The 12,134-nt window shown below is 51.6% G+C and overlaps 5 protein-coding genes across 5 annotated transcripts; 2 read left to right on the plus strand and 3 right to left on the minus strand.

The window, feature by feature from the left end:
• Positions 1 to 347: 347 nt before the first annotated feature.
• On the minus strand, positions 348 to 858 carry TRIREDRAFT_105844 (uncharacterized protein; the record flags this gene model as incomplete). Its single annotated transcript, XM_006964179.1, has 2 exons — positions 348 to 682; positions 804 to 858. 2 exons carry the CDS (start codon positions 856 to 858, stop codon positions 348 to 350), a joined length of 390 nt encoding a protein of 129 aa, XP_006964241.1.
• A 1,611-nt stretch (positions 859 to 2,469) lies between these two features.
• On the minus strand, positions 2,470 to 3,301 carry TRIREDRAFT_59491 (uncharacterized protein; the record flags this gene model as incomplete). The annotated part of the gene is made up of 2 exons (XM_006964180.1): positions 2,470 to 2,980; positions 3,042 to 3,301. The coding sequence occupies 2 exons, from the start codon at positions 3,299 to 3,301 to the stop codon at positions 2,470 to 2,472; spliced, it is 771 nt and encodes a 256-aa protein (XP_006964242.1).
• A 2,385-nt stretch (positions 3,302 to 5,686) lies between these two features.
• On the plus strand, positions 5,687 to 7,451 carry TRIREDRAFT_59352 (uncharacterized protein; the record flags this gene model as incomplete). Its single annotated transcript, XM_006964028.1, has 5 exons — positions 5,687 to 5,957; positions 6,039 to 6,235; positions 6,304 to 6,650; positions 6,735 to 6,860; positions 6,956 to 7,451. 5 exons carry the CDS (start codon positions 5,687 to 5,689, stop codon positions 7,449 to 7,451), a joined length of 1,437 nt encoding a protein of 478 aa, XP_006964090.1.
• A 356-nt stretch (positions 7,452 to 7,807) lies between these two features.
• TRIREDRAFT_105847 (uncharacterized protein) lies at positions 7,808 to 9,611 on the minus strand (the record flags this gene model as incomplete). The annotated part of the gene is made up of 3 exons (XM_006964181.1): positions 7,808 to 8,437; positions 8,801 to 9,063; positions 9,123 to 9,611. Coding segments are annotated over 3 exons (1,380 nt in total), but the record flags the coding sequence as incomplete, so codon positions are not given.
• Positions 9,612 to 10,210: 599 nt separating this feature from the next.
• On the plus strand, positions 10,211 to 10,897 carry TRIREDRAFT_105848 (uncharacterized protein; the record flags this gene model as incomplete). Its single annotated transcript, XM_006964029.1, has 1 exon — positions 10,211 to 10,897. One exon carries the CDS (start codon positions 10,211 to 10,213, stop codon positions 10,895 to 10,897), a length of 687 nt encoding a protein of 228 aa, XP_006964091.1.
• Between the last annotated feature and the right edge of the window lie 1,237 nt (positions 10,898 to 12,134).

The raw sequence follows: 12,134 nt of genomic DNA on the forward strand, positions 1-12,134 counted from the left end.
GCTCACAATATGATTCGCGCAGTCTAGTACTTATTGGATTGCAAGTCTTGGATCTCAGCCTTGCGGGCGGACGTAACTGGAAGCGTTCAAGCTGCAATAGTGCAATACGCATGCGTGACATCTCTGTAAAAGCTCAATTGGGCGCTTGACATCCTGCTTCCCAGCATCGACACTGGTATTGCAAGTATTCTTTGACAAAGAACCTCCCGCAAGACCATGACTGGTTGGTGTCGCGGCAGACGGTCCCCAAATAGCGTTCGTAGCATAATACATCGTATAGTTTTCGAAAAACACCCATGTGAATATCTAAGATGTGTTCAATCTGATTACAGCCATATCGCAGTTGCTCACAACTCGTTATCATCATCGCACCTCGTCACCTCGTAATCAACAGTCTCGTTCCCTTGCCCCCAAATTTTGGGCTTGAAGTCCAGATATACCAGCTCATTCTTCTTGGGCTTCCACTTGCCATCCGTATCTCTGTAGTAGACCATCTCGCCGCTTCCCGCATCCTTGACCTCAATCGTCGTGTGTGAAAGAGCGCCCTTGGTCGACCACTCGAGCTTGTAGCAGCCGCCTTCCTTGACGGGGAACGGCTTGGAGCAGCGTACGTTGCCGTCGCTGTCGAGGCACTTTTCGACCGCAAAGTCGAGGACGCGGCCCTTGGCAACGGTGTCGCCGGCTAAGGTAGAGATGGTTTGCGTTAGTCAATGGGCTGCTCATTTCTTGGTTGTAGGAGATTTGTTGGGTTGGGGCTGCACCAGCCAAGGTTTGGTAGGTGGTTAAGCGAGGGGATGTCGTACTCATTGTGACGCTGGCGAGAGCCAGCCCTGCGGCGGTGAGCTTGTTGATATACATGGTGTTGTTGTCGATTTAAATTGGAACTTTCAAGATGGCAATAAGGAAAATATTGCTATTTTCAATAGTTGATCAGATAAGAGGAGCCAAACGGACATTGCCGAGCTGGAAATTCTCGTCTGTTTATAAACTGAGGATCTCATTTGCATCATCGATGACGTGGGGTGCGGAGATCTCGGCCTAAACCTTAATTCTGTAGCGCATCGTTACAGGGGACTGCAAGCCGCACGCTTCTGAAGCTCGCTAAGCTGCAGCGCATTATGTAGGTAGACACCCAACAGTGTATGGAGCCTCCCATGGGTAACGACTGCACGTCAACTCAACTCCAGAACTGAATCAGTTGAACAGCTAGGGGGACAGTTGTATGCCTTCGATCAATGCTTCACTATTTAGTGAAACTTTGTAATTGAAAGTACTGAGTCCATGACAGTGCACATAGAAGCTGTGTAAGATCTCTCCTTCGCAGGACTCTCCATCTTCCAGGGACGGGCGGTGATGCGACGACACCACAAGTTTGACGTCAGAGTGTCGGCATCAGTACCACTGAGACGCGCGCTCACGACAGGGACCAACAAGCCGAATTTCACGCTGATGCTCGTCGAACTACTTACTACTAAATAGTTGGCGGCAAGCGTCGTGAGCTCAAGGAACAGTGGAGCAGTCGGACTGAGATGAACTGTGTAGCAGACGCATGCAGAGAAAGAGACGTTCGTCGGGCATCTTCTTGCCATGGTGCACACTCCCGCGGCTTCTGTGCAAAGAGGTCGCCATCAGTGATATCGTACTACAGGAAATCAATGAGTCAGTCTTCTGAATTTTGCTGTCATATTGTGTATTGGCCAGCCGGCACGTCGCCTACCAATTGCAGCTCATTCCCGAGCAGCGATACGATTTGATGTGAATGAATCTCACGATGCATCTTTCGCGACTGCCGCCCAATTTAGCTGCACTTCCAGTATGTCGATGAACGATGCGAATCCAGTTGCAAGTATTTTTCAATTCATTTCATTCCAAATTCCACCTTCATTGCCCAACGAGGTCTTGTGATGCGGTCAGTCTCTTCAATGTGCAGGTGCTGCTTGCTCCTTCCTTCTGCTTGCTCTTTCCTGCTGCGTGGCTCTGAAACGCGCCTCGCCAAACTCGCTTCACAGACCACGCACAACTCGCAGCGACACAAATGTAGTTTGGTCTCTTTAAACTCCCTTCAATAGTCCTCCTTCATTGCACTTATGCTCTTCAGCCATCATTCTCCCTCGTCGCTGGTCTATCAAGCCGGCCGTGATCAACCATTGCCGTGCAATATCCACCGCTTGCAAGCCATCGCATACCCGATACGGAGCTCAGACGGGCGAATGACCGACATGGCTCACAGCATCAGCATTTGCCGCCAGTTCTTTTTGTCTGTTGAACTTCGAGAATCCTTGCTCACCAGCCAGCAGGAATGCCAATCCAATATTCGCAACGTCATCCACCGACCGTTCAACTTCGACAATGCCTTCAATCTTCTTCCACATCGTTTGTTCGGCAATGCCTTTAGTTGCTTCCCTTCCCTCGACAGTCTCTCGATATCCACTTGTGAGTCAAGTCCCGGCATACCCAGTCATCCTCCCTCTAGTCCTCTTGACTAACCAACTGTTTCAGCGCCACATTCTTGATGATCCTCAACCCGCCATTCAACGTCTCGAACTGAACATCCCCCGCTTGCAACCGAGCTTCGTACTTTCCTAATGCCATACCGACCAAGAATCGTCCCATTGGCTCGCTCGGACAATGCAACCACTTGGCGCCGACCTCGATCGGCTTTCTCAGCAACATCTTACTCCCGTCAACAAACAAACCCTGATCTGGGAGATACGGCTGGATTGCCGCGTGGTTCTTGCTGTCGACGAACCCGGGCCCCACCGCGTCGACCAGGAGGCGGGGATATGTGATGCGCATTTGAGACAATGCAGCCTCAACCTCACCCTTGGTTCTACTGTAGAGACTGGCAAATCGACCCGGGGTCTGGGTTGAGCCTTGGCCAGACACAAACACGAATCGAAACGGACCATTGTTTGGGGCAAGTGACGAGAATGCCTCCGCCCCCGCAAGAGGGTAGTCTTTTGTAATCTTGATGAACTCCCTGTTTTCGCGGTACGTTGGTTTTCCTTCCCTCATACAAATGCGCACCGCGGTCAACTTACTCCTTGGAAACTTTCGTTTGGCTGACACCAAGAGCCCAGACCGCACCACTCGCGCCCTGAAGCTTGCTGAGTACCTCTGAGTTGTATCTCGAAAAGTCCTTGTGAATGATGACATTCACCCTAGCATCTTTGGCGTCTTCCGCCATGGCGACTGGCCTGCGACTTAGGATGGAGATTTTTGTGATCTCAGTCGTTCTGAGCATGGCGTCCAGGACGCTCGAGCCAATGAGCCCTGTGGCACCGGTGAGAATGAGATGCATCTTCGCTGCCAGTTGGCTGACGCAATTGTGCTTTCGGATTCTTCACTTCTCGTACACGGACGGTCTGTCGTTCGAAAAACTTCAGGTGAAGATGCTTTCTGAGCGGTGCAGGTCGATTGGCGTTCGAGGGACTCTGGATGATTGCCGTCCTCCTACGGGCATTTGAGTGCCATATATGTCGAAAATGTATCGTATGCCCAATTCATACTACGAGAGCCGCTGACGGTTTATTTCCCAATCAGGCATTTGTTGATGATACTCCACCCTTTCCCGTCGTCGACCTCTTGTTTGGAGCCGCCCAAGCGCCATCAGCCGCCGAACACGATTACCGCGCCGGCGTTCGCCTGTCAGTGCTCCTGATGACTCGTATGTACTCGCAGAGGGCATGATGGCATCTGTCAATGCCTCTGTTACGCGATACCCTTCCTTCATCGATACCACCCACATCAGTTGTGGCAAGATCGCTCTGTGCTTACGGGAGCTTCTAGTCACACCTCACAACGGTCATTCCAGTTGTTGTTACCTGACCACTCGGCCGAACGAACGAACCCCTACCGCCCTCAGAAATTAACCCGCTTATGTCTCAGCATCATGTCGCGATCATTGTGCCCTTCTACACACATATGTTGCCCACTTCCCCTTGCCGATCTACAGCCAGGAGTATTTTAATGCGGGACTACCGTTTGCTTTTCCCTAGTGGGCCATGTTTGCAATAGGCCACAATGAGAATACAGCGCCCACTGACTTCTTCCTTAACTTGAAAGGTCAGATGCGACAACTCCAGACGAAAGAGATCCCGATCACATCCACTGGAGGTAATCAACTCATTATTAGCCGACTATCAGCGAGTTGGCCTTCCGTTCACTTGAAGCTCCGGAGCCAAGTACTGACATCTACTAATAGTAGCATCCTCCCGTTACCCGCTTCGAACCAATACACATAAAGAGAAGTGATGCAGCCTCCGAAGCCTTCAAGACTACATACACAGACGCAGCCATCCTCAACGTCCTGTGGCCCGACTGTCTAGTCTCTGCGAGAGTCTCCAATACATGGAGAGTTCACAAGGTGAGAATAATGCGACGGAAGACCCGACAGCACTAGAGCACCTTGACAGCCGGGACCATCGAACAAGTGCATTTCGCATCAGGTGAGATTACACTTGGAGTTCATCTCTGGCCCAATGGGAGATAGATGGGGCTTTCGATGTTGGCGATACGTGTGGACAGACCTGTCGAGGCTTTGGGACACATGCGAGCTGAAGTCATGGTAAGAAGTTCCGTTTATTATTATGGAACCTAAAGTGCTTGCGAATGCCCACACGACTGCTGGGGCTGGGTCTGACAACGAGACCCAGGACGCGACTAATCACATCTGGCAATGCCGTTGTTAAGACCAAATTGCCGCTCAACATCAGCCCTCCCAGAAGCAAGTCTGCATGTCGCCTCTTGATCGAGAATCGCTAGCCTTCTGTGGATCGACCGAAATGCTGAAGTGACAAGACCGGAAATCGTCATTGGAACCATCGACGAACACTTCAAGCTCGACATGCATCGTCAGCATAGATCTGTTTTGTCATTCAGAGAATTGGTTGATCTGATGTCGACAGGTGCCTACTACCTAGTAGGGAATGCATCGCTAACTTGGTGGGCTCATGCAGATGAACATCGCTCTTTTGCACTTCAACCGTCCCTTCGAAAATGGTTCCATCCCAAGCCTGCTATTAACGGGTCCGGCCAGCTTGCCGCCGAATTGTCAGGTGAGGAGAACCCGAGCTGAATCCGCCTCTTCAGTTCGCATCAACAGTATTGACAACCACTTCCGTTCACCCTTGTCTCTGGGGAGGATCACCAAAGCAGGATGGCTGCTGATGTTGTTGTTCCATCGAGTGGACCCCGAAGAAAAAAACATGTTCCGCTGTCGACTAGCCTGGTGGCAGCCGGGTCTCTGATTCGCGCTTCATCGAGAACGACAAATGTAGTTCTTGTCAAGGTGACATTGCAGCAGGCATCATCCCCTGGACTCACGAGTATTGCGACACCCTCTTTGACGGAGGTGGTGTACATCTAGAGGCTGAGCATGTTCAGGATTGGCTGAATCGTGCCCCGGTTGGTGGAGTGTTGTAATGTGTCCTGTCGGCTATTGACCCTCTGGTCCCATACCGAGTTCCTTGCCTTGTGCCATTGCCGCTCTCACAATCGACCTTGGCAGGGCTACAGGGAGTACATATGTGGATGTCCACTCAGTGCCAATAGGACGCAGCGTGCCGCAAATGGTTGCAGCGAAAGCCGCATCGTTTGCAGCGATATTTATGCGGGAGTGTTCCTTTCCTTTCAGAAGGAGTAGCATCAACCGTGTCTGGAGCCACTCTTTTGCGCCTCATCCACGATGCTCGGCCAGACAGCGCAACTTCGTTATGACTTTCCCTTCCTCGTCCGCACCGATAGCCTTTCATTCCGCAATGTCTCTCTGGCCGATGCGATTCTGTTTACGTTGACAGTGACCCTTGCGTGGTTCATATCGTCCTCAGTATGCCAGTACTTCCGACTACGCCATTTCGACGGACCGCTTTTGGCCAAAATCTCGAACTTGTGGCTCTTCTCATCTGTTAACAGCGGCAGATCTTACCTCGACTTCTGGCAAGTGACTCAAAAATACGGTCAGTAAGAATCGCATCGCACTGGTCAATGCCCGGCTTCACTGAAAAATGTATTGGCTGACAGCGCTTCACAATTGGCAGGGACAATCGCTCGAGTCGGGCTCAACGACCTGGTCACTGATGACCCAGCCTTTGTCAAGCACATGTGCAATGTGAAAACGGAATATCGCCGCTCCAGCTGGTATGACGGCATGCGCTTCAACCCTACCTCAAACAACTGCTTGTCGACGCGAGATGAGATAGCGCACTCGGCTTTGCGTTCCAAAATGGCTGCTGGTGTATGTTCGCTGCCGAGGCATAATCTGCTGGAGGCTTTTGACAGTGTGGTGACTGATGAGGCTTATAGTACGTCGGTCGTGACGTGGATAACATCGAGCCCAAGATTGACAGCAACATTCGCGACTTCATGCGCCTGCTGGGTAGCTACGCTGACAAGAAGACACCCGTCGATCTCGGCCGCAAGGTCCAGTATTTCACCCTCGACGTGATCTCGGATCTTGCGTATGGCGCGCCCTTCGGATTCGTCGAGACAGATACGGATGTATATGAGTATATCCAGACGACAGAAAAGAACCTCCCCATGGTCATGGTGGTTACTGTCTTCCCATGGCTTCTGACCCTGCTGAACTCCCCCGTACTTAAGGGGCTGCTTCCATCCACGAAAGACCGGCTTGGGTTCGGCAGGATCATGAGGTGAGCAATGTTGATGCCTGGTGGCGCCGTTTCTTGTATGGACACGAAAGAGTTGACGTTAAGACCTATCCCTCCGTTCCTCAGTATTGCGAAAGATGTAGCAGCAGAGCGCTTCAAGCTTGACGTCAATGATGCGCGAGATATGCTGGCATCTTTCATCCGACACGGCCTCACTCCAACGGAAGCCGAGTCTGAAATTCTGCTGCAAATGTATGTCGGCCGATTTCTTGCTGAGCGTACTTTGTGATGCCGCCGCGTTTCTGAACCCTGTACTGTATGCTCTTGCTAATTGAGTTGGGACATAGCGCCGCCGGATCCGACACAACCGCGTCAGCAATTCGATCGACAATGCTCCAGATGTGCTCGAACCACGACATTCTTCATAAACTTCGACGAGAAATTGCGTCTGCCGATATCGCCGGCGATATCATCAGCGATAATGAGGCCAGAAAACTTCCATATCTTCAAGCTGTGATCAAAGAGGGGCTTCGCATCTTCCCCCCAATCGCGGGTCTCATGTCAAAGGAAGTTCCGCCGCATGGCGATACCTGGAACGGTGTCTTTATCCCGGGAGGAACTCGAGTCGGATACAGCATCTGGGCCATTACACGACGAGAAGACATCTGGGGTGCGGACGCCCTGGAATTCCGACCAGAGCGATGGCTCAACAATTCTCCGGAGAAGGTGAAAGAGATGGAGAGCACGTTGGATCTCATCTTCAGCTATGGCCGATGGCTCTGCCTAGGCCGTACGATTGCCCTCATTGAATTGAACAAGATTCTCGTAGAGGTATGTTCTTAACAAATTTGCGCCGACAAGAAAAAGGCAATGCGCTAAGCAGTTGTGTGTCGTCTGATAGTTGATTCGGCGATTCGACTTCACCGTTTGCGATCCCGACAAGCCCTGGAAGGTGTTCAACCACGGCGTCTTTTCCCAATCGCAGCTTTGGATGCACGTCACGAGAACGAAGCAGGGAGAGTGAGAGATTGGCCATGAAATGCGAGCTATTGGAAATGAGCGACGTAAGTGAAGCGTGAAATCACTCGTAAGCATAGCCCCAATCGATGTGTCCACGGCCGTTGAGCTTGTGTGCATAGGTCACCAAGCCCCCTTTCCATTGTGTCTTGGTTGACGATGCTTGTCTCGATTGACTTGCTTCATCTTGCAAGTTCCTCTCTCAGCTTGTTGAAGTAATGTTCGCACCATGAGTCTTGCCATAAGAGTTTCTTCAGGATGCCACGAAGCTGTTCCATATCTCGATACTTAGCCTCGATGTAAGCCGCCTTGAGAGCTTGCGTGAACCATTCTTGTCTTCCATTTTCCAATGCTGCTCCGTATCCAATGAAGAGCGTCCACAGCTTCCAGTTCTGTTTCTGTTCATCTGAAGATATGAATCGCTCTGTTGAGTCGGCCTTTAGCCAAGTTTGTAGCCGATCGATCAGCAGCCGTATAAGTTGGGCCTTGGCAGGGAGCTCTCGTATCGCCAGGTAGAGGTAGACGTTGAGTGCCACACAAAGAGGAAGCATGTCCTTGGAGGCAACCTCATCGTTGGAAACTCGGAAGTGTAGCAGATGAAGCCTGTATTCGACGTCATACACGCGATTTGCTTCCTTCTTGTGGGCATTCGCGTCTTTTGCGGCGGAGATATTGCAGAGAGATTGCACGACGGCGCTGAGATCCTGCTCAACAGTCAAAAGTCTGTGCAAGGAAAGAGTCTCTACCGGCTCGAGGCGGTCGGGTGGAAACGAAGGGTCTTCGAGAGTCGTTGAAGGGGTCAGGTATGGGAACTGTGGCGGACAATTCCAGACCGTCGAGTTGCAGAAATCGGCCCTTTGGTACACTGTGTCAGTTCTTTTCCCTCGGCGTAGTTTTACAAGTGTCCGTTTGGATGTGCGAACATATGTGTACGCATGTACTCTAGAGACAGGAAGAGTGTGGGGGGTGAGAAAGAGAGTTACCATGTAACGACTCCGCGATGAATGCCCCGGACCTTGGCGATCCCTCCTCTTTTGTCAACCATGTATCTCAGTCCTTGCATGTGCATGTTTGAAACATCAAACATGCCGCCCAGATTCTGCAGCGAGTGAGAGCTGTCAGTAACGCCAAGCCACTCGTACCAGCTAGATGAAAATGGACAAAGGAAAGCATACCTCTTTCGCAGCAACCAGAGCAACAGCCGCAATTGTAGCGTCTTCGATGATGTCGTTTCGAATCTTTTCGTTGATCAAACGAAATGCTTCTGAAGAGTGATAGAGACATCCAATATCATCTGTGAAGCCGCGTCGCAGGTTGAAGTCGAGGGCGACGAGATATAAGATCGAGTGAAAGAGGGCACGGTGCTCTCGGGCATCAAAGAGGCAGTAGCCGCCGCCCACGTTGAGATCGAGAAAGTCTTTGGAGTAGCTTTGCTTGTCTGTCAACCCCGTATAGATGTCAGCCAAAGCTCTGTGATGCTGCGCTCGTGGGGCGTACAGTAGTATATCAACTTCAAGCTCTCCGGCTTGAGCTTGAGAGCAAACGAATCGAAAGGATCGAGGCTCCCTCCTAGCAAACCCACAGGGGTGCTCGCAAAAAAACCATCTGGATCGTAAATACTCGGGTCAGTAATTGGGCCCCTGGGCATCACGATGCGCCCCTTTCGCGCTCTGTCGGCGGCGTCATTCGAAGTCGTGTAGCGACCGGTTGTCTTTTTGGATACGGGTTTGGGCTTCGACTTGTTCGGCTGAGCGTTGAGGCGGAAACGCCCCTTGTACAGTGATGGGTTCGTGGGTTGATCGATTGGTGTCTGGTCAGGTATTTCATGATTCCGTCGTTTCCAGAAGTAGTCTTTCATGACCTGTGTGCGAACAACCTTGGATATGCTTTTGCCACCTCTCTCCTTGGCGGGTGATACTGTGACGAACTCAAGAGGCTTCTGGTTGATATGCGTGCTGGGGGCCGCATCGCTGACCAATGACTTATCTGTTACTTTCTGATCAGCCTCTCAAATTGCGCTCTCGGACGCGACGGTTCGTAGAATTACCGCTGCTTTGTGAGAATGGGAACTCCTTCGAGTCATCATGGGGTATAATGTCAGAGTCTCGAGGAACAACACGTGAACTCATCCTCCGTGCCAAATGAGCAGAATAGTAATCGGCGGGTCGTCTCAGGCTCTGTCGGTGCGTTCAGTGAGCAATTGGACGAGAAGAATTTCCCGTATGATGAATACAGCCGGCTTAAACAGAAGCGAGCGTCAGCTGGAGGTCATCGTGAGCCATAGGCAAGCTTACTAATGTGTGATGCTAACCATGAGGCCTCGCCGCCTGATCGACAGTGCTATTCATCGCTACACTGTGCCGTTTGCGTTGACCCTTGCCTCGACGGAGCTGAACTAAGAAGGACAAATAAGACGGCAAAGGTTGAGCCGGTTTAGCCGCATCGGGTAGCTCTTGCGATGCCTAGCAATACCGTGAGCCATATTCACGATTAAGCCATAGCCAATATAAAAGGACAAACACTCACATCAGGAGCATTAAAAGGACAAACACTCACATCAAGAGCATCTCGGCAAGATCCCAACGATGGCGTCTCTCAATTCGGCATCAAAGCCAAAATGGGCAACGGTCAACACTACTCTCCCAGCTCGTCCGCTGCCGCTCAATTCCAGCCGAATCCCCGTCACGACGGATCGCTTGATCATCCGGGCTCTTGATGCGCAAGATCTTGATGGCCTGCACTCGATCCGCACTCAGCCCGAAGTGATGGTCAACCATCCCCAAGGGCGGATAGACAGAGATCTGGAGGAAACGCGACCAAAGCTCGACCTCTTCCTGCCACCCAAAGATGAATCACATTACAACTTCGCCATCTGTTCCAAGGCCACTGGGGAGATGATTGGGATCGGAGGTTGTCATCAGTTGAAGTCCATGTTTGGGTGGCCTGCCATGGGGTACATGTTTCGCAAGGAATTTTGGGGACAGGGACTTGCAACAGAATTCACCCGGGCGTGGCTGGATATGTGGTGCAGGCTTCCCCGAGACGAGGTCCATATTGAAGTTGATCAACGAAGCGTCCCAGATGGGGAGGGGAAGGCGTTGGAGGTCATGACGGCCTTTACAACTGCGGAGAATCTTGCCAGCCAGAGGGTGCTCGAAAAATCCGGCTTCGAGCGATTTCTGATGTGGGAGGAGGCCGACCTGAGAGACCCGGATGCCCAAATCACTCTTGTGGCATATCGATTCTTTCCGAGCAAGCAGCTGGCCAACTGAAGGCTGAATATGGAGCACATTGCTCAAATGGTCGTTGGGCCGTTTGGAATATCGCTGACGTTGTGGTATACTTGGCTGAGGGCTGAGGCATATAGTATGCAGACTCGCGTATCTAGTGGTGAGTGGAAGTGGCGGCAGGTAGAAGCTACACTGAACGATCAGGCAATCAGCCGATCCAGATGAACTCAACCTGTGCACCCTGAAGTGCTCCAAAGGGGCTCGAGGCAGCCTTGGCCTACCAAGTAATTGTCGCTTCTTCCCGTGCCGGATGAGTCTCCATATTCAGCGGAGCGAGCCGGCTGCGGTGGCGTCAATGTCGGCCGGTCGGAAACGACCATTTTCCGTTTCGAGTAATTCTTCAGGACGAGGACCCTTGGCGATTGGCGATTGAGTGGGACCCATAGAGTTCTGATCCCTGGCGGATATCCATCCTAATGGGCGTCTAGATACGGCCCTCGTGCGAGTGGTGTCATCTAGTGTGTGATCTGTCATCCTCGTCGCTCGAGTATTTGTAACAAGGTCAGCCTCAGTAGTTTCCATGATACAGCTGAGAGCCTGGTCTTGATAATTCGGGCTGCTCAAGATAGCAGCGTAGCCACAAGACAGGCCCCAATCCCTGTATCAATGTCAGCACGCAATTCGGCCTAGGACGTGCCATGAAATCGACAAACTTGTTGTGAAACTGGTAAGCACAATGACGCTGGCCGACTCATCGGCCAGATAACCTGTGCATCACTCACCATCAGGGTCGGCGCCTCATGTTCCTTCTGCTAGCCTTAAAGACTGATGCTAGCCGCCGACAATCCAGTGTCCATCCGGGAAAGGGGGGGTTAGAGCCACAGCAGCTCAGTGCTTATTGACCGTATAACATCAGGGGTGCCGCCGGCGTTCGTACCGATCAGTTGCAGCTACTTGCCAACAACGATCTTTGCTGGTAGATGAGTCTTGCTGGGAGGCCGGTATCTGTATGTCGTAGGGATGTTAACTATTGCAGGCCCTTTTAGACTTCGAGAATCGAATCGTTGTACTTCCATGGAAGAATAGCCTCACGTGTCCGGAGACCTTCACCGTCCCAGGCATCCACCAGTATTGCAATGTTTGAAACCGCAGACCCATGATGCAAAGCCTTCAGTCGAGTTCTCAAGATTATATCTAGGTTACTGATTATAGGGCATTAGCGACAAATTCCCCAAGAGTCCGTTCACCTCTTAGCATCGATGCTCTCTCCTTGTCGTAT

The sequence above is a fragment of the Trichoderma reesei genome (assembly GCF_000167675.1).
Source record: "Trichoderma reesei QM6a unplaced genomic scaffold TRIREscaffold_6, whole genome shotgun sequence".
NCBI classification, from domain to species: Eukaryota; Fungi; Ascomycota; class Sordariomycetes; order Hypocreales; family Hypocreaceae; genus Trichoderma; species Trichoderma reesei.